Here is a 20,393-nt window from a genome sequence, read left to right as displayed (position 1 = left end):
CTGCTCCTTCTGGGGAGCTCTGCTGAGGGTGCTGATTTGCGCTAGCTGAGGACCCAGCCCCTATGAGTCAGAGAGAGAACTGCGTGGGAATGCGTCTTCCCCACTAGTCTCTTTGTACCTGCCAGTTCTCTAAGGCAAATAATAATATGGCATCCTTAATAAAATGCCCTGGAGCCCTGCGCACATCAACCCCAGTTAAAAGCATCATCACACAGGGATCTCTGAAATTTGAATTCTGAACAGCGGGGCCGGCCGAGCTCTGCCTTGTTAATAAAGGATAGTGTAGGCGATCAGAAGTGCTTTGACGCAACCATGGACGTGTTTAGATCCCAGGGACCAACTTGAAGCATAGGAGGCAGAGCGGGCTCGGCTGTAATGAAATGAATATGAAGGGGGTGTCACGGAGGGGGTCGCACACGCACTGTGCTCTGCCATTGAGACTTTGCTTTTGTTCTTTCTTGGCCCGTTGTTCTGTAGTTTAAGCCATCCAGACTAAAAATACACCTTTGCTCTTGGCCTACAGAAGGCCATAAGCATTTTATTCCCAGTTCGTCAGCACCCCGTGAACAATGTGAACTTTGCCATGGAAAACCTACGTCAGTGGAAATAATCTCTTGGGCAAGTTTAAAGCAGGTGGGAATTGTCTTGCTAAAGAGAGAGGGTAATAAACTGGGCTGTTTATTTTTTCAAAACCACAAGGGTTTGATTGAACTCCTCTGAAAAGATGTGGGGGATGCCACATGTGGAAATAACTTGTATGTCTAGCTACAGCAAGCCTTAGTTGGAGGGGTGCTTGAATTTTTACCTGGTAAGAAATGACTGGTGGTGGGAATGAGGGCACTTTGGGGAGGGGTGTGTGTGTGTGTCCATCAGTTCTAAGGCCAGAAGGCATATTGGTAGAAATATTTCATCAGACAATTCTACTGCAGATTTTGCTGAAATCTGATCAATTTCATGCCTTCTTCCAACACCTCAGTGTAAGCAGCTGGGTTGCGTCCACAGAGACGAAGCACACATGCAATCAGCAAAGGGTTTGCCTCTTGGGAGGTTGTCTCTAACCAGAGATCAGACCAAGTTACTGTAAATAACAAAAGAGTGAGAACACTGCCTCATGCCTGGAGTTGGGCACATTCCTGAAAATAGCACACATTTATTATATAAATCGGTAGTGTGTCCTTATCTGAAATAATATATCCCACCTGGTCACGCTACATTGAAAAGGATAGAGCAGAAGTAGAGGGGGCTCAGAGACTGGTGACAAGAATGATCAGAGGCCTGGAAAAAAGGGGAGAGAGAGAGAGGACTGCTTACCTGAGAGAGGCGACACACTGAAATAATGAATGGTAGAGAGAAGGTAGACCAGGCCCTTCTGTTCACTCTGTCTTGTAATGCAAGTACTGGGAATGTCGCTGACGGACACACATGAAGAAATAAGTGTTTACCCACCATGCAATTGGCCTGTTGAACTCATTGCCACAAGATGTCACTGAGCCAAGAGCTTAGAAGGATGGCGAAAAGGATTGGCTATATATATATAATTAATAAAATGAGAAGGTCCAGGGTTACAATAGCAAGGATGGGGAGAAGAAAGAAAAGAGGGGGGGGGGAAAGGAAAAGGTGGGAAGGAATGTAAACTCTCATTCTTCTAGCTAGCCTCTGACTCATGGGTGTTAGAAAGATGATTCCTCTGAAGCAGCTGATGCTGGCCACTACCAGAGATGGGCTATTGGACCAGTGTAGCAATTCTCATGATCCTTGGAGAGCAGCCTGACCTTCCCAAAAGAGTTCTCTCCCATCTTTCCCCAAGCTCCACTGTTTTTGTCTTTTCCCTGAGCGCTCATACAAAGAGTAGGGGATGCTGAGCTGGAGTTAGCCTTTGTTTACCAAGAAACAGATAGCACCCCAGGACATCACGCCGTTGGCTGCTTTCAGTGGCCAGTCTGGATCACCCAGTGCTCCCAAACCTGCACCTGTCAATGGCCCTACCCCCACCCAAGGGATACTGGGACAGTGTTTCCTGCTCACGCCACAGCCCTGTGTGACATGTACAGGAGTTCTGTGTTTCAGAGTAGCAGCCGTGTTAGTCTGTATTCGCAAAAAGAAAAGGAGTACTTGTGGCACCTTAGAGACTAACAAATTTATTAGAGCATAAGCTTTCGTGAGCTACAGCTCACTTCATCGGATGCATTTGTGGAAGCAGCTGGTATCCCATGATGTATCAAGTTATTGCCCTTATCTCCTAGCCCTGACTGGGGCACATGGCAGATCCCTCCCTCCATCTATGACTCCCCTACCTTCCCATCAACATTCACACCAGTTACGGACCTGCAGCTTGTTCCCCTTCCTTCCCCTGCAGATGGACATCCTTCCTCTGTCCCTGCATGCATGCAGCAGCCAGGAGTAATGTAGGAGGGAACACGCATTTGAAAGTGGCTTTGGTTAAGTAGCAGATTCCTTTATGGTGCTCACCATGAACTGGCCCCCGTTCTTTTGTGCTTTCGGTAGCAAGAGGGAGGATCTTGCAGGTTCCCCTAAAGCTGCTGGCAGCTTAAGCAGAGGCAGAGCTGTGGAAAGAACTGATATTTTTTTTTTTTTTTTTTTTAAGGTCAGTGGCAGTTCCAAAAAAAACCCTTTTTGTTTGACCCACAACAAAAAATTTGTTTTAAATTTCCAACAAAAATGAAACATTTCATTTAGATTTTAAGCTTTTTTTTAAAAAAAAATTCTTATTTTTTACATTTGGCTTCAATAAAACTGAAGGAAATTTCTAACGAAAAAGTCACTTTGAAAACGTCCAAATGAGCCCTGTCCAAATTGAGTTTGGTCTGGGCCGACACCGATGGGCGAAATGTTTCGGTCGGCCTTAATCTGCATTTTGCACTGACTTGTTTCAGTTGAAAAAGATTGCCAGCTCTAGTCAGAAGCTCTTTTGTGCTAAGGCCCTTCTGATTCCTCCTCTCTCCGCAGGGATTTGGCTCGGAAAGATCGGAATGGCGCTTCCGATCCCTTTGTCAGAGTTCGCTACAACAGCAAGACCCAAGAGAGCTCGGTGAGTCGAGAGCAGGTTGGGGTGTTGATCCCATTGTGGGGACAGGGAGGAAAGCAGCCTGTGCTAGAAACTCCCTTCTGCCTTTCCGTTCCCCAAGGGGGGATCCAGGGATGCAGTCAGCCGCATGGGTCATGTTCATAGCACAGCGCCCTTCATGGACGCAGCATCGGGGCGGAGGTTGCTCTTGGATGGATCAGTTAGCAGTGAAAGTTCCATGTGAGCATCACTGGGACCAGAGCCCTAGGAGCCTCGTTCTGTGCAGAAGTTTTGTTGGAGCTAATGGGATGGCTCGGGGGCGGTATACGTCAGGCCAAAGTTTGGCTCTGGTCGTGTTCAGGACTCCAGGAGGAAAGCTGCTCGGGTGTGGCGCTATGAGCCATTTCAGTAATGTTATTTCAGGTAGAAGATGAACTGCCTCAGGATTCCCTATCGGGATGGGCCTGAGCCAGACTCCTGAGGTCTGAACAACCTCAGGCTTTGGGAGGGGGGATTGGCACCCCAATCAAAATGTTGTAGCGTGGCCCCATTTCTAGTGCCCTGTTGGACTTCTGTCATTGCCAGCCTTGCAGCTCGGCTCTGGTGGCAATATCTGTATCCGACCTAGGCCTCTTTGCAGTGACCTAGTACAGGAGTGTAAATTTTAGCTCCAGACATAGGCATATAGACTCAGTCCAGGTCAGCACCTCCTGATAGTCCCCACTCTGCTAAACCGAACAGTACCGTCTGATCACAGGGAAGTAGTTATGCCCATCTGGGGAAGGGATCCAGTTGATCTCTAGACGTACGGCAGGAGGGTAAATGCAAGGGAGGGGGAAGAGCAGCAGAAGCTAAATGAAGAACCAATGGCGATAAACCGACCCTGAAAAAACGGATGCTGGAAATTAGAAGGTTTCTGACCATGAGGGGAGCGAGGCTCTGGAATCCAACAAGAATAGTGGGGACAAGAAACCTACCTGGTTTTAAGGTGGAGCTTGATAAATTTAGGAATGGGATTGTATGGGCTTGCCTGCAATAGCAGCGTACTACACTCAATGACCCAGGAGGTCCCTGCCAGTCCTGTTCCTGGATGGCAAACAATGCATAGGAACTGTTTTCCTGTGGGAAGAAGTCAGCAGACTGAGAGATCTGCTGACGCTGGGAATGTAAATGTAGGTAGTTTAGACCTAAAGTTTAGCTTTTGTATAGTTGTGTGTTCGTTTTTTTTTTTTTTTTTTAAAGAAAAAGTTTTACCAGAGCTGATAGGAATTGAAATGATTGCCCAATTACAAACAACAAAGGCAGTAGTACTGACCACCACAAACGTCCCCTCAAAAATCATGAGATTGGCTTAAAAAGGAAATTGGATTCTTTTTATTTGCCTTGGGTGTTTTGAACCTTTGGGTCACATTTTTGCCCTTGTGAGCTAGAAACTTAATTTTATAAAAGGAAAGCTGTGATTTTTCTCCCCCATAATCACATGACTCCAGGAGCTGGGGCTTTCAATGAAACATGACCTGTGACAAGACTCCCTATGAAATCACAAGAGTTGGTAACACTGTGTCATGGCAACACGGGGCTGTGAGGAGCTGGGGTTAACAATTGTGTTTGGAATCTAAACCTGCTGTAGTGCATTAGAATCAATGGCCTGAATTCTCAGTGTCGCTAAGTCCACATTATACCACTCTAGCCGGGGAAAGAGGCCTTCCGGAGGTCTGAAATATAAATGTATATGCATTTGAGTGCCCCTTTAGTTTGTCAGAACCATTTTATAACCGGCTGCTCCAAACCCCTGGGCTCTCACCACTCCTCAGCTCTGAGGTGCTGGAGATCTAGCTCTGGCAACTGTGGCTTGAGGCCGTCTCTGCAAATGCAGGGCCTGATACTCCCTGTCCTGTGCCTTGCATGGTCACTCATGCTGTGCAAAGTGGGTGTGAGGTGCTTTGCACTGATGCAGACGACCAGGCAAGGTGCAGAGCCGTAGTGAATCGGGTCAAGAATCAAGGCCGGGAAGAATAATCTAAGGGCTGTTAGTGACACAGGTAAGAACGCGCTTTTTTTTTTTTTTTTTAAACAAAAAACCATTATTTTTCCTTTTTAATTTGCTTGGTGACTCGGTGAGATGCTGTTCCCTTGTTCTGAGCTGCTTAGTGGAGCATTACAGATCTGGCCGGGGAGGGTGATTAAAGCTGTACTGCTTTGCTTTGCTCAAAGGTGGTCAAGAAATCCTGCTACCCCCGCTGGAACGAGACCTTTGCGTTTGACCTGGATGAGTCGGCCACAGAGAAGCTCTGCATTGAGGTGTGGGACTGGGATCTCGTCAGCAGGAACGACTTCCTGGGGAAGGTGAGGGGCGACCGCCGGCTGATCAGAGCCACCTCCATTGGCCTGGTTCTTGTACAGTCATTAGGATTAATATTTAATAAGCTTCATGGATCAGACACGGGGCTGTGAGTCAGACACCTTGAGGGTCTGGTTCCAGCTCTGCCACTGACTCTCTCTGTAGCCTTGGTAAACCCTGTTGCCACCCCATGCCTCAGTTTCCCCCATCTTTGAAATGGAGGCAGGATGGCCCAGTGGTCAGGGAGCTAGTCTGGGACTCAGGAGACGTGGATTGAATTTCCAGCTCTGCCACAGCCTTCCTGTGTGGCCTTGAGCAAGTCCCGTAGCTGCTCTGTTCCTCATCTGTACCAGGGGATGACAGTACTGCCCTGCCTTGCAGGATCAATGCATTAAAGATGGGGAGGGGCTCAGGAACTTCCCATCACTGTAAAATCAAAGAGTGAGAATTAGATGCTTGGGTAGAAACACCTAAGTTAGGATGAAATCATTCTCCCTTCCTTTGTAAAGTGTTGCCAGCCCCTCGGTGAAGTCAGGTAGAAGGTTAAGTATTTTCATTATTATTTTATCCAAACCACTGAAGTTCCAGGGCACGCTGGGCATTCAGATAGAAGCGTCTGGTTCTGGGCCATCTCTAGGCTAACCGCAAGCATCCTGAGTGTGGCCTAGCGGAGGAAGGGGGGTTCAGGATTAAGAACTGCACCAGGTGTCAGTTCCCACCTTTTCTACAGCCTTCATGTGGGACTTCGGGTGAGTCACCCGATCTCTCTGGGACTCAGCTCCCCATCTGTGAAATCCTTTCTCCCACCCTGTCTCTCTCTTGTTTGTTACACTGTAAGCACCTTGGAGGAGGGACTGTCTCTCATTCTGTGCACGGACAGCGCCTAGTGCCCTGGGGGTCCTGATCTCAGTCGCTGCCTCCTAGGTGGTGTTGTAATATGTGCAATTGGCCATGAGAACGAGCTAACGGTGAGAGAAGTAGCTGGTGAGACTCGTCGGAACTATTCCAGAAGTGATTCTCTAACGAAAGTGCCCTGTGGTAACCCCATTCGGGAGAGGGTTACATTTTCCTTGCCAGCTTTCTCCTCCTGTGTTCTTCCTAGGTGGTGTTTAATATCCAGGGGTCACAGACCGTTCAGCAAGAGGAAGGATGGTTCAGGCTGAGGCCCGATAAATCCAAGCCCAGAGTGGATGAGTGAGTCTGTCATTATCCAGTTACGTTTTCATGCCATAAAATGCAGAGAGAATGCCAGGGGATTCAGCAGGGGGTGCTGTCCCTCCTAGGCAGTGCTGACCCCGCTGTTCCTGCGGCTTGCAAGGCAGGCGACGCAGTAGGGGGCGCTCTCCCCTCTGCGTCTGTATTTCTGTGCTAGCCTTTCCAAAGGGACGCCCGTCCATGGTGTTTCTGCACCCCACGATCGAGTGGGTGTCCTCGTGGGTCCTGGCACATGTGGTATCTCATAGAAACCTAAGAATGGCCCTACTGGGTCAGACCAAAGTCCATCTAGCCAGTATCCTGTCTGCCGACAGTGGCCAGTGCTAGGTGCCCCAGAGAGAATGAACAGAACAGGTCATCACCAAGTGATCCATCCCCTGTCGCCCATTCCCAGCTTCTGGCTTCTCTCAGGATAGTGCTGGGTCCAATTCTGTTCAATATCTTCATCAATGATTTAGATAATGGCATAGAGAGTACTCTTATAAAGTTTGTGGACAATACCAAGCTGGGAGGAGTTGCAAGTGCTTTGGAGGGTAGGTTTAAAATTCAAAATGATCTGGACAAATTGGAGAAATGGTCTGAAGAAAATAGGATGAAGTTCAATAAGGACAAATGCAAAGTTCTCCACTTAGGAAGGAACAATCAGTTGCACACGTACAAAATGGGAAATGACGGCCTAGGAAGGAGTACTGCGGAAAGGGATCTGGAGGTCATAGTGGATCACAAACTAAATATGAATCAACAGTGTAATGCTGTTGCAAAAAAACGAACATCATTCTGGGATGTATTAGCAGGAGTGTTGTAAGCAAAACACGAGAAGTAATTCTTCTGCTCTACTCCACACTGAGTAGGCCTCAACTGGAATATTTTCATAGAATCATAGAATATCAGGGTTGGAAGGGACCTCAGGAGGTCATCTAGTCCAACCCCCTGCTCAAACCAGGACCAATCCCCAATTTTGTCCACTTCTGGGCATCACATTTCAGAAAAGATGTGGACAAGTTGGAGAAAGTCCAGAAAAGAGCAACAAAAATGATTTAAAAATCTAAAAAGCATGACCTATGAGGGAAGACTGAAAAAATGGGGTTTGTTTAGTCTGGAGAAGAGAAGACTGAGAGGGGACATAACAGTTTTCAAGAACATAAAAGGTTGTTACAGGGAGGAGGAAGAAAAATTGTTCTCACTAACCTCTGAGGATAGGAAAAGAAGCAATAGGTTTAAACTGCAGCAAGGACGGTTTAGGTTGGACATTAGGAAAAGCTTCCTAAGTGTTAGGGTAGTTAAGCAGTGGCATAAATTACCCAGGGAGGTTGTGGAGTCTGCATCATTGGAGATTTTTAAGAGCAGTTTAGACAAACACCTGTCAGGGATGGTCTAGATAATACTTAGTCCTGCCTTGAGTGCAGGGCTTGAGTGCTGGACTAGAAGACTTCTCAAGGTCCCTTCCAATCCTATGATTCTGTGATTTCTCTCCACGCTTTGGTTCTGTGCTTCATGCATTTCAGAGGCAACCTGGGCTCCCTGCAGCTGCAGGTGAGGCTTCGAGATGAGACAGTGCTGCCAGGCAGTTACTACCAGCCTCTGGTCCAGCTGCTGTGCCAAGAAGTAAAAGCGGGGCCCAAGGTGAGCTGGCTGCACCACACCATCTCACGCAGAACAGAGCTGGGAGGCTGCTCAGCTGGGCACATGGCTAATATTTCCTGGCATCACCCCCGTTCAAAACAGGAATTCAAAGTCCTAGATCTTTAAGGTCATTCTGATCATCTAGTAAGAGCTGCCGGTCAGCCACCCTGCAGGCCGCAAGTGGCTCCTGCGACTCGCAAGAAGCTACGGAGCCTTTCACTTCTAGGTTGGTAGTGACCAAAATATCATTCCCTGCTGATGATCAGCTCATTTCAGGCCATCAGCCAATTACCATTCGACATCTGCTCAAGGCCCCCACCAATTCTTCTCGTGCCGTGACGGACGTACCAGACATAGCCCCGCTAGATTGATTAACCATCATCTGTTTGTATTGTGATAGCACCTAGGAGCTGCAGTCCCGGCCCAGGACCCCGTTGTGCTAGGTGCTGTACAAACAGAGATGGCCCCAGCCCCAAGCAGCCTACAGTCTAAGTAAGGGGTTTTGGTGCGGCTGCATGGGGGAAGCTAGTATAATCCACACTAAGCGAGTGCGGTCTTTGTCTCTGTCCAGTGGCTGGCACACATAAGAAGGTAGCAGTCTACTACAGCTGGCAGCTAAGGGAGTTACTCCTGTAGCTCATGTGGCAGAGGCTTGTGGTTTTATCACTGATGATGCAGGGTTTCGAACCCCACTGGCAGACCAAGCGGGGTTGGGTACCCCAGTTCTGCCAATGCATATGCTGTACTCACTCTGTAGACAAAGTACTTCAGCCTCCAGAGCTGCCAGCTGCCAAGAAAACTCCCCAGCACCCAGTGTGCCCTGCCGAGGGGGAAGGCCTTATCCTGCCTGCCTCTTCCACTCACTGCAGCCGCTGCTTCTCTTCCCAGCAGGATGGGAAGCTTCATTTAATCACCCTGATCGATGAAACTGCAACGGCGGAGTGTAGACAGGAAGTGGCCATCAACCTCGTCAAGCTCTTCCTAGGCCAAGGCTTGGCCAAAGAGTTCCTGGATCTCCTCTTCAAGCTGGAGCTGGATAAAACGGGTGAGGCACGAGGATATGGGGAGGAGTCTGTTATTACACTAGCAGCGAGTGACCCAGCTACAATCTAGTGGATAGAGCACTGGACTGGGTTCTATTCCTGGCTCTGCTGGGTGGCCTTGGACAAGTCACTTCCTCGCTTTCTGCCTCAGTTCCCCACCTGTAAAGTGGGGAATAATGCTGTGGACCTTCTTTGGAATGTGCTTTGAGATCTACTGATGAATGGGGCTAGGTAAGAGGTAGGTGGTGGTATGGGGATGTAAAACTAGCAGGAATTCACAAACCTTTTTCCCCCTGTCACTTACATGTCCTCTTTCACACCTGGTGATTCCATTAAACACAAGTGTTTCTAGTTAAGGGGCAGCCTGTTCCATGTGTACGGGATAGACGAGTGTCCCGAAAGCCAGGTGCATGTCCTACAGCTGCTCTGTGCTGTGAGCCTGGTTTTCCTCTCGCTTACTCTGATGTAAATCCGGTGCAATGCCACCGCTGTTACAAGGTTCTCTCGAGGCTGGTTTGTTTACGTGGCTCTGAGTATGTAAGTAGTGAATACAAAGAGCACCATCTACTGCCAAGTAAGAAAATGGGACATTGTTCGTAAGGAAGATAAAGTCTGGTGCAAGTGGAGGCTGAAGCTCCAGCTCTGAACAAGTTTAACTGCGCTAGCGAGAAAGGAGAATCTGTCCAAGGGGTGTCTGTGGCCGCTGTCCCTGGAGGATCTCAGCACCTCCCCATCCTTAATGGAGTCAACCTCACAGCAGCCCTGGGCGGCAGGGCAGGACTGTTCTCCCTCTTGTACAAAGGGGGACCTGGGGCACAAAGAGACTAAGTGACTTGCCCCAGGTAATGCAGGAAGCCTGTGGCAGAGCAGAAGAATTGAACCCTGGTCTCCCATACTCTGGGCTGCTGCTCTAAGCACTGGGCCATCCTTCCTCTCAGAAGCAGGGGGTGGTGCCCAGAGTTTTTCATCAGACTGTCTTTGCCCTTCCCCAGCCAACCCATTGTCCTCTAAGTCTGTCACAAACACGGTGACGTTTGATTCATGCTTTCAAACCCACAATGTCCCTGCAGGCTTGGGATAAATCAGGGTCAGCTTCCCCAGCCCATGTGAGTTTTGTCCGTCAACCTCCAAACAGCTGATGATGCAGAGAGGTCACAGACAAGGGTCTGGATGGCTCTGGAGTCTAATGGCACTGAATTCTAAAACAGGCCAAACCCCCTGGAACTGGCTAACCCCCCACTTTGGGGGTGTTCTGATCTGGAAGCAGGCTTCAGGAAGAGCTCTCTTCTCCTAGTGACCAGGGCTAATGTCTGCTGGCCAGGATGGAGCTTCAAAGCTTGACAAAGCCCAGGCTGGGATGATTTAGTTGGGGTTGGCCCTGCTTTGAGCAGGGGGTTGGACTAGATGACCTCCTGAGGTCCCTTCAAACCGTGATCGTGTATGATTCTACTCAAAGGGGGGAGTCACAAGGGCTGCAGTACCACATGTGGAATACTGTCACCCCTTGATTAATAACGTTGCTTTGGGAGACATGGGTCCAAGTATCCAAGTGGGGCTGATCGCCAAAAGCCTGGAGGGTTGGTTCTGCTCAGCGCTTGAGGCTGAACATTAGTGGGAGTTAGGCGTCAGGACTGCTTATGAGAGTCATCTCCATTCCCATTGGGCTTGCAGGGCTGGGCTGGAAGTGCCAGGAGACCCTGCCATGATGGGAATGCTTAGAAACTGCAACAGGAATGATGATAAAATAATTGAGGGGTGGGGGACACCTGAATTTTTCCAAGGCCCCCAAAGAGTCAGTTCAGGTTCGACTTGAGCTCCAAAGTGAAGCTTTGGGTTGTTTTTCTTATTTTATCCAAGCGCATTCAGGCTGGCCTGCAAGACGCACCCTAAGCATGTGATACGTGCCAGGGAAATTCTGCTCCAGATGACCAAAGCCGGGGGCTCTGGCTCCTCAGGTCTCTCATGGGTGACGCTCTCATTTTTCAGATGAGCCAAACACGTTATTCCGGAGCAACTCCCTGGCCTCGAAGTCGATGGAATCCTTTCTGAAGGTACTGCCCCGTGCTCAGCCGTCGCATATTATACCCTGGAGCGTGTTATCGGTCTTGTAGTATCCACGGACGCCAGGGAGGGAGGTGATCTCCTAGATAATAGAGTCTGGCCCCCTCCAGTTGCAGGCTTGAAACCCGCTCCACGACTCACCGCTAGTCAGGAGCAGAGCTGGGGCTGAGCTGAACCCCTGTGACCGTGGGGAGTTTGGATCCAGATCTTTACTCTGCAGCCCGCCCCAGCTCTGGGACCAACGAACTGGGAGGAGACCGGAGCTTGGATCCCTGTAGCTGAAGTCCATCTCTAAACATTAGAAAAAACCACCCCCCATCCTCTGTGAGATAGTGGGGTGGCCCCTGAGACTTTCATTGGCCAAAGGGCTGCAGTGGGGGAGAGATCTGGAAACGTGGTGTGGATCCAGCTTTGCTCTTCGGATGCAGGACTGGGCCCGTCTCCTGATGGCTGTAAATGCTGAGGGAGAGAGAGAGCATGTGCGTGTGTCTGTGTGTGCGTGTGCGAGCTGCTCACTTCTCTGCCTGCCTCACTGGCCGTCTCTCCTTAGGTGGCAGGGATGCAGTATTTGCACAACATCCTGGGGCCGACAGTGAATCGAATCTTTGATGAGAAGAAGTACATCGAGTTGGATCCCAGCAAGGTGGAGATTAAAGAGGTCGGGTAAGCGGCAGTGCCGGGCGTTGGGCAGCCCCCCGGGGCAGGGGACGAGAATGGCAGAAACCAAGAGCCATGTTCTGGCTCCAACACCGAGGAATGTGGAGCTGACATGTAGGCTGCTACCCCTGACTGCCCTGGCGCCAGCGAGGTGCCAGCCACCCTGCCCTAAATCCGCACTGCTGCTGGAGCTGACAGTGCTCCTGAACGTAGGGGATGCATGAGGCTGGATGCTCCTCTCCCCTGGCTGTAACTCCCATGAAGACCTGACGCAAGTGAGATCAGGCCCACAATCTTTAAGAGCCAGAGTCTCTGGGTATGTCTACACAGCAAACAAAACCCCACGGCAGTGAGTCTGAGCCCAGGTCAGCTGACTCGGGCTCATGGGGCTTGCGCTGTGGGGCTAAAAGAGCAGTGTAGACGTTCGGGCCCAGGCCGGAGCCTGGACGCTGAGACCCTCCCCCCTTGCTGGGGTTCAGAGCCCGGGCTCCCACCCGAGCCTGAACATCGACACAGCTATTCAGCGCGAGGCCAAGTCAGCCGACCTGGGGTGGTGGGTCTGCTGTGTAGACGTACCCTAAGGGGCCAGCTGGTGTCATGTGGCATCACTCCATTGATATCAATGGATCTACACTGACTGACACCAGCTGAGGATCAGGCCCTAGACTCTGTGTGGATCACAAACCTGCCTAACGATAGGTTTCAGAGTAGCAGCCGTGTTAGTCTGTATTCGCAAAAAGAAAAGGAGTACCCGTGGCACCTTAGAGACTAACAAATTTATTAGAGCATAAGCTTTCGTGAGCTACAGCTCACTTCGTCGGATTCATTTGGTGGAAAAAGCAGAGGAGAGATTTACACACACACACACACACAGAGAGAGAGAGAACATGAAACAATGGGTTTATCATACACACTGTAAGGAGAGTGATCACTTAAGATAAGCCATCACCAGCAGCAGGGGGGGGAAAGGAGGAAAACCTTTCATGGTGACAAGCAAGGTAGGCTAATTCCAGCAGTTAACAAGAATATCAGAGGAACAGTAGGGGGGGGGTGGGGGGGCAGAATTACCATGGGGAAATAGTTTTACTTTGTGTAATGACTCATCCATTCCCAGTCTCTATTCAAGCCTAAGTTAATTGTATCCAGTTTGCAAATTAATTCCAATTCAGCAGTCTCTCGTTGGAGTCTGTTTTTGAAGCTTTTTTGTTGAAGGATAGCCACTCTTAGGTCTGTAATCGAGTGACCAGAGAGATTGAAGTGTTCTCCAACTAGTTTTTGAATGTTATAATTCTTGACGTCTGATTTGTGTCCATTCATTCTTTTACGTAGAGACTGTCCAGTTTGGCCAATGTACATGGCAGAGGGGCATTGCTGGCACATGATGGCATATATCACATTGGTAGATGTGCAGGTGAACGAGCCTCTGATAGTGTGGCTGATGTGATTAGGCCCTATGATGGTATCCCCTGAATAGATATGTGGACAGAGTTGGCAACGGGCTTTGTTGCAAGGATAGGTTCCTGGGTTAGTGGTTCTGTTGTGTGGTGTGTGCTTGCTGGTGAGTATTTGCTTCAGATTGGGGGGCTGTCTGTAAGCAAGGACTGGTCTGTCTCCCAAGATCTGTGAGAGCGATGGGTCGTCCTTCAGGATAGGTTGTAGATCCTTGATGATGCGTTGGAGAGGTTTTAGTTGGGGGCTGAAGGTGATGGCTAGTGGCGTTCTGTTGTTTTCTTTGTTGGGCCTGTCCTGTAGTAGGTGACTTCTGGGTACTCTTCTGGCTCTGTCAATCTGTTTCTTCACTTCAGCAGGTGGGTACTGTAGTTGTAGGAATGCATGATAGAGATCTTGTAGGTGTTTGTCTCTGTCTGAGGGGTTGGAGCAAATGTGGTTATATCGTAGCGCTTGGCTGTAGACAATGGATCGAGTGGTATGATCTGCATGAAAGCTAGAGGCATGTAGGTAGGAATAGCGGTCAGTAGGTTTCCGATATAGGGTGGTGTTTATGTGACCATCGCTTATTAGCACCGTAGTGTCCAGAAAGTGGATCTCTTGTGTGGACTGGTCCAGGCTGAGGTTGATGGTGGGATGGAAATTGTTGAAATCATGGTGGAATTCCTCAAGAGCTTCTTTTCCATGAGTCCAGATGATGAAGATGTCATCAATGTACCAGAGTGCTGGTAACGAAGGGCCTGAGGAGGGAGTCTACATAGCCAGACAATCCTGCTGTCAGGGTGCCAATGCCTGAGATGATGGGGCGTCCAGGATTTCCAGGTTTATGGATCTTGGGTAGCAGATAGAATACCCCAGGTCGGGGCTTAGTAGTTTAAATAGCTTAGTGTCCTTTTTTCTTTAGACAAGCCATTTACAAAACACACTTTGCTTCTCTACAAAAGAAAAAGGACACTAAGCTATCTAAACTACTATATGCCACAAGGGGCCACAACAATGGTTCCCGTAACCCACCCAGCAATATTGTTAATCTATCCGACTATACTCTTAGCCCAGCAGAAGAATCTGTCCTATCTCGGGGCCTCTCCTTTTGCCCCTCCACCTCCACGAACATGATACAGTTCTGTGGTGACCTAGAATCCTATTTTCGACGTCTCCGACTCAAGGAATATTTCCAACACACCTCTGACCAACATATTAACCCACAGAGAACTTCCTGCCAACACTACAAAAAGAAGGATTCTGGGTGGACTCCTCCTGAAGGTCGAAACAGCAGCCTGTATTTCTACATAGACTGCTTCCGCCGACGTGCACGAGCTGAAATTGTGGAAAAGCAGCATCGCTTACTCCATAAGCTCAGCCATGCAGAACACAGTGCCATCCACAGCCTCAGAAACAACTCTGACATCATAATCAAAAAGGCTGACAAAGGAGGTGCTGTCGTCATCATGAATAGGTCGGAGTATGAACAAGAGGCTACTAGGCAGCTCTCCAACACCACTTTCTACAAGCCATTACCCTCTGATCCCACTGAGAGTTACCAAAAGAAAATACAGCATTTGCTCAAGAAACTCTCTGAAAAAGCACAAGAACAAATCCGCACAGACACACCCCTGGAGCCCCGACCTGGGGTATTCTATCTGCTACCCAAGATCCATAAACCTGGAAATCCTGGACGCCCCATCATCTCAGGCATTGGCACCCTGACAGCAGGATTGTCTGGCTATGTAGACTCCCTCCTCAGGCCCTTCGTTACCAGCACTCCCAGCTATCTTCGAGACACCACTGACTTCCTGAGGAAACTACAGTCCATTGGTGATCTTCCTAAAAACACCATCCTAGCCACTATGGATGTAGAAGCCCTCTACACCAACATTCCACACAAAGATGGACTACAAGCAGTCGGGAACAGTATCCCCGATACTGTCACGGCTAACCTGGTGGCTGAACTTTGTGACTTTGTCCTGACCCATAACTATTTCACATTTGGTGACAATGTATACCTTCAAATCAGCGGCACTGCGATGGGTACCCGCATGGCCCCACAGTATGCCAACATTTTTATGGCTGACTTAGAACAACGCTTCCTCAGCTCTCGTCCCCTAATGCCCCTACTCTACTTGCGCTACATTGATGACATCTTCATCATCTGGACCCATGGAAAAGAAGCTCTTGAGGAATTCCACCATGATTTCAACAATTTCCATCCCACCATCAACCTCAGCCTGGACCAGTCCACACAAGAGATCCACTTCCTGGACACTACGGTGCTAATAAGCGATGGTCACATAAACACCACCCTATATCGGAAACCTACTGACCGCTATTCCTACCTACATGCCTCTAGCTTTCATCCAGATCATACCACTCGATCCATTGTCTACAGCCAAGCGCTACGATATAACCGCATTTGCTCCAACCCCTCAGACAGAGACAAACACCTACAAGATCTCTATCATGCATTCCTACAACTACAATACCCACCTGCTGAAGTGAAGAAACAGATTGACAGAGCCAGAAGAGTACCCAGAAGTCACCTACTACAGGACAGGCCCAACAAAGAAAACAACAGAACGCCACTAGCCATCACCTTCAGCCCCCAACTAAAACCTCTCCAACGCATCATCAAGGATCTACAACCTATCCTGAAGGACGACCCATCACTCTCACAGATCTTGGGAGTCCTTGCTTACAGACAGCCCCCCAATCTGAAGCAAATACTCACCAGCAAGCACACACCACACAACAGAACCACTAACCCAGGAACCTATCCTTGCAACAAAGCCCGTTGCCAACTCTGTCCACATATCTATTCAGGGGATACCATCATAGGGCCTAATCACATCAGCCACACTATCAGAGGCTCGTTCACCTGCGCATCTACCAATGTGATATATGCCATCATGTGCCAGCAATGCCCCTCTGCCATGTACATTGGCCAAACTGGACAGTCTCTACGTAAAAGAATGAATGGACACAAATCAGACGTCAAGAATTATAACATTCAAAAACCAGTTGGAGAACACTTCAATCTCTCCGGTCACTCGATTTACAGACCTAAGGGTGGCTATCCTTCAACAAAAAAGCTTCAAAAACAGACTCCAAGGAGAGACTGCTGAATTGGAATTAATTTGCAAACTGGTTACAATTAACTTAGGCTTGAATAGAGACTGGGAATGGATGAGTCATTACACAAAGTAAAACTATTTCCCCATGGTATTTCTCCCTCCCCCCCCCCACTCTGTTCCTCTGATATTCTTGTTAACTGCTGGAAATAGCCTACCTTGCTTGTCACCATGAAAGGTTTTCCTCCTTTCCCCCCCTGCTGCTGGTGATGGCTTATCTTAAGTGAACACTCTCCTTACAGTGTGTATGATAAATCCATTGTTTCATGTTCTGTGTGTGTGTGTGTGTGTGTGTGTGTGTTTTCCACCAAATGCATCCGATGAAGTGAGCTGTAGCTCACGAAAGCTTATGCTCTAATAAATTTGTTAGTCTCTAAGGTACCACGGGTACTCCTTTTCTTTTTGCGAAACCTGCCTAACGTTCCCCCTCCAAACAGAGCGTTCTCCTAAAGCCTGTAGCTCCCTGGTTGCAAATCTCTCTCTCGCTCTCACTCTGCTCTGGGCCCCTGGAGGGGGCCAGTAAAAGAATCCTAGGGCTAGAGAAGAGTCCAAACCAAACCTCCGGTTCATTCCTGACTTTGTGTGTCAGGCCTGTGTCTAAACAGAGCCACACAGATGCCAGGGGATTGGCTGATGATTTAGGAAGAAGGGAGCTAACTCACCCGGCAATGGTCCAGCTAGTTCAGCGTCCTATATCCCACGTCAGGCTGCACTAGACTCTTCAGGAGCAATCCTTCCTGACCCCAGCCAGTGGCCAGCATGTGTCCTGAAGCATGTGGATTGGCAGCCCTGCACCGCAGCTGTGTGGCTGCAGAGACCACTCATGCTTATGCACACGGTCTCCCCCAGTGTGCGTTCCTGACTGTGTCCCTGCGGCTCGCCCGGCAGGTGCTCCGGGCTCCATCGGATCCAGACGGAGAGCGAGGTGATCCAGCAGAGCACCCAGCACCTGCAGTCCTACCTGATCGACCTGCTCATCACCATCGCCAAGTCGGTGAAGACGTGTCCCGCCACCGTCCGTGCCACCTTCAGGCAGCTCTTCAAGCGGGTCGAGGAGCACTTCCCGGAGAACAAACACAAGGTCGGTTGCCAGGCCCTCCCCATCCCTTTCTGTCACCGGCCCAGAGGGAGGCCAGCCCAACACAGAGACGGGGATGGTGACGTTTCACTGCCAGAGAGACCGTGACTCTCCGGGGGGACCTGGCTGTCCCGTGCTGTGGTTGGCTTCCAACAGGCATTGGCTGTGAGGCTGCAGAACAACTTAACCCACCAGGCAGCAGCTGCCCAGAGCCTGCTGCTCAGACACAGCAGTGACGGGAAGGGGGCGGCCTTGGCTGGAAATCACAGCCTTGTTTAGTCTGGACCAAGATGGGCCCCAGTGCAGGGCCCGCTGAGGTGGTAGCTGCAAGGAGCAGCACTGTGGTTCAGTGGGGGGCACTCTTCCTTCTGGGCCATGAATGAAGCAATGGTGGCCTGCAGGGCTGGTCGGAAAATAAACTGCTCTGTGATGGAAAATGGGGTTTTCGGCTAAATATATTTTTTTTTCACAGGAAGCGCCGTGGAGAATCTCGATCTTTTCGTCAAAAAACTGAAATACCTTGATTTGGATTAGCCTGCCCCGGCGCCTTATGGGAGTTGTAGTGCGGTTCCTCATATCCCCGTTCTCCTTGGCTGTTCTACATGTCCCATGATGCACCCATTCCAAGAGGGAATACTGTGGTGCATCATGGGAGATGTAGTCCAACCAGGAAGCTGGACCAATATAGGAGAATAGGAGAGCATGAGGCACCGAACTACAGCTCCCATGAGGTACCATGGCAGCAAATTGAAATGTACCAGTTTTCAGATTTTCACTGAAATGTCAAAATTCTCCATAGAAAACTGAGATAAAAATCATTCTCTCTCTTCTCCCCCCCCCCCCCCCCATCTGAATTTTCTGCAGGAAAATACTGCATTTTCTGACTGTCCCTATTTCCAGCATGGTGCATGTCTCCCTGAATTTCCTTTTGACAAGGCAACCAATAATGGGGAAGAATCCTGCATTCAACTTAAACTGCAAACAGCTGACATGTTTGTTCCACCTCAGAGGTGGCTGCATTACAGTGGCAGGAAAATATGCTCTATATTTGCTAAAGCACTTTGTGATGCTGCTGGCCCGAGGAGGCTCAGGGGCCTGATTCTGATTACACAGGGATCAGCTGACAGGCACATACCATCCCCCTGGGAGGCCTAAATTGCTGCTATTGGTATTTAACGAGCGATTTCCTTCTCTGTCTCCCTGTCGACACCCCTCCCTGACCACTCTCCTCCTGCAGAATGTGAAGTTCATTGCCGTCACTAGCTTTCTCTGCCTTCGCTTCTTCTCTCCTGCCATCATGTCCCCCAAGCTCTTCCACCTGCGGGAGAAGCATGCGGATGCCCGCACCAGTCGGACCCTGCTGCTCCTAGCCAAGGTAAGTCCCATGTTGCCCCAGGCAGCTCCATTTGGTGTGTGTGTGTGGGGGGGAGTGTCTGTGTCCATAAGGGACCCTGCCAGCACTTCCCAATGCAGCATTTCCAATTGGCCAAACCGAGGGGCTGGCATGGGAGCGCAGGCAGTATTCCCCCAAGCAGCCCACCTGCCGCAGGATGCCGGGCAGCCCTCACTGCCTGCTGACCCCGTGTGTCATGCTCCCCTTGGGTGGGAGACGGCAGTGGGGTCAGCTAGCCTTCCTGCAGCTCTCTGAGCGAGGCCAGGACATCGGGGTCTCCAGGCAGCAGTGGGCTGCATCAGTGACTCTCACAGCCAGAGAGAACCACAGAGTCTGCTCATGTCCAGCTGCCCATTTCTCTACAGCAGGGGACTGAGAATCAGGACTTCTGGGTTCTATTCCTGCCCTGATGTCAGGCAGAGTGCAACTGCCCCGGCTTTGCCCAGAGCACACAGTTGTGGGCAGCTCGGGTGGCGTGCTGTGATCCTTCCCTCTCGTTTGTTGCCAGGCCATCCAGACTGTAGGGAACATGGATGCTGCAGCGAGCCGGGCCAAGGAAGGCTGGATGGCCCCTCTGCAGCCCACCATCCAGCAGAGCATCTCCCAGATGAAGGAGTTCATCACCAAGCTTGTAGACATCGAGGAGAAGGAAGGTGAATGGATCTGCTGGAGCCAGTTGGTCTAAGGACCCCATACCTCACTCCATCTGGCTCAGGGGGATTCGCCGTTGCTGGTGTGGCTTTGGGCTGAATCCCTCTTCTAAAAGCATAGCAGCTTCTGGGCCCCACAAGTAGAACGCTGGGACTCTGTCTCTCTGCTTAGATGGATAGAGCCAGGTAGGTCAGACTGGGATCAATGAAGTAGCCTGTGTCACAGGTCCAGGGGACCTGTATTCCTGCTCCATGGTTCAGCAAGGACACCCACTTTTAGGCTTCGGGCCCCAGCCACCCCCTTTCTTGGATGGGACCCACATCTCACGCCCACCTGACTCAGGTTTCCCCAGGCGATACAGTCCCCTGCCTATGCTGTGATAACCCCAGCAAGCCAGACTGTCTAAAAGGTCAATGCCTGCACTTTGTTTCCCCTCCAGAGGCTAGAACAGGAGAATTTCCCATGGTGATCAGGTACCACACAGCCCTTTCTAAGCACGCACACTGTTCTTCAGGTGACAGCATGAAAAACAATAAAAAGAACCTACACGTGTGCTAATACAGTTACCCGAAATCGGCTCCAGCAAGGGGTGATCAGTCTGGCCAGCGATCAGTCCTTCACACCGTCCGCAGGGGGTTTTCTGTGGTTACAGGGTCATGGTGGCCTCTGCTCAGAACACATGCATAGGTTAGCCTTTCCTGTATACAGCTGGGGCCTTTGGCTCATGCAAGA

The 20,393-nt window shown here is 50.0% G+C and overlaps 1 protein-coding gene across 2 annotated transcripts in view; it reads left to right on the top strand.

The window, feature by feature from the left end:
• RASA4B (RAS p21 protein activator 4B) overlaps positions 1-20,393 on the top strand; it is a 56,024-nt gene that overhangs the window by 29,094 nt on the left and 6,537 nt on the right. The window contains exons 6-15 of one of the 2 annotated variants that reach the window (XM_038376089.2): positions 2,968-3,049; positions 5,240-5,371; positions 6,469-6,560; positions 8,087-8,204; positions 9,093-9,249; positions 11,234-11,298; positions 11,859-11,971; positions 17,428-17,620; positions 18,855-18,992; positions 19,519-19,663. In XM_038376089.2, coding sequence (XP_038232017.1) covers positions 2,968-3,049; positions 5,240-5,371; positions 6,469-6,560; positions 8,087-8,204; positions 9,093-9,249; positions 11,234-11,298; positions 11,859-11,971; positions 17,428-17,620; positions 18,855-18,992; positions 19,519-19,663 — 1,235 coding nt within the window. The remainder of the gene's footprint in view (positions 1-2,967; positions 3,050-5,239; positions 5,372-6,468; positions 6,561-8,086; positions 8,205-9,092; positions 9,250-11,233; positions 11,299-11,858; positions 11,972-17,427; positions 17,621-18,854; positions 18,993-19,518; positions 19,664-20,393) is intronic. The other variant, XM_038376090.2, reaches the window with a different exon arrangement.

This window comes from Dermochelys coriacea, chromosome 17 (assembly GCF_009764565.3).
Source record: "Dermochelys coriacea isolate rDerCor1 chromosome 17, rDerCor1.pri.v4, whole genome shotgun sequence".
NCBI classification, from domain to species: domain Eukaryota; kingdom Metazoa; phylum Chordata; order Testudines; family Dermochelyidae; genus Dermochelys; species Dermochelys coriacea.
The sequence above is the reverse complement of the archived record's forward strand: the minus strand, read 5'-3'. Positions and strand labels throughout refer to the sequence as shown.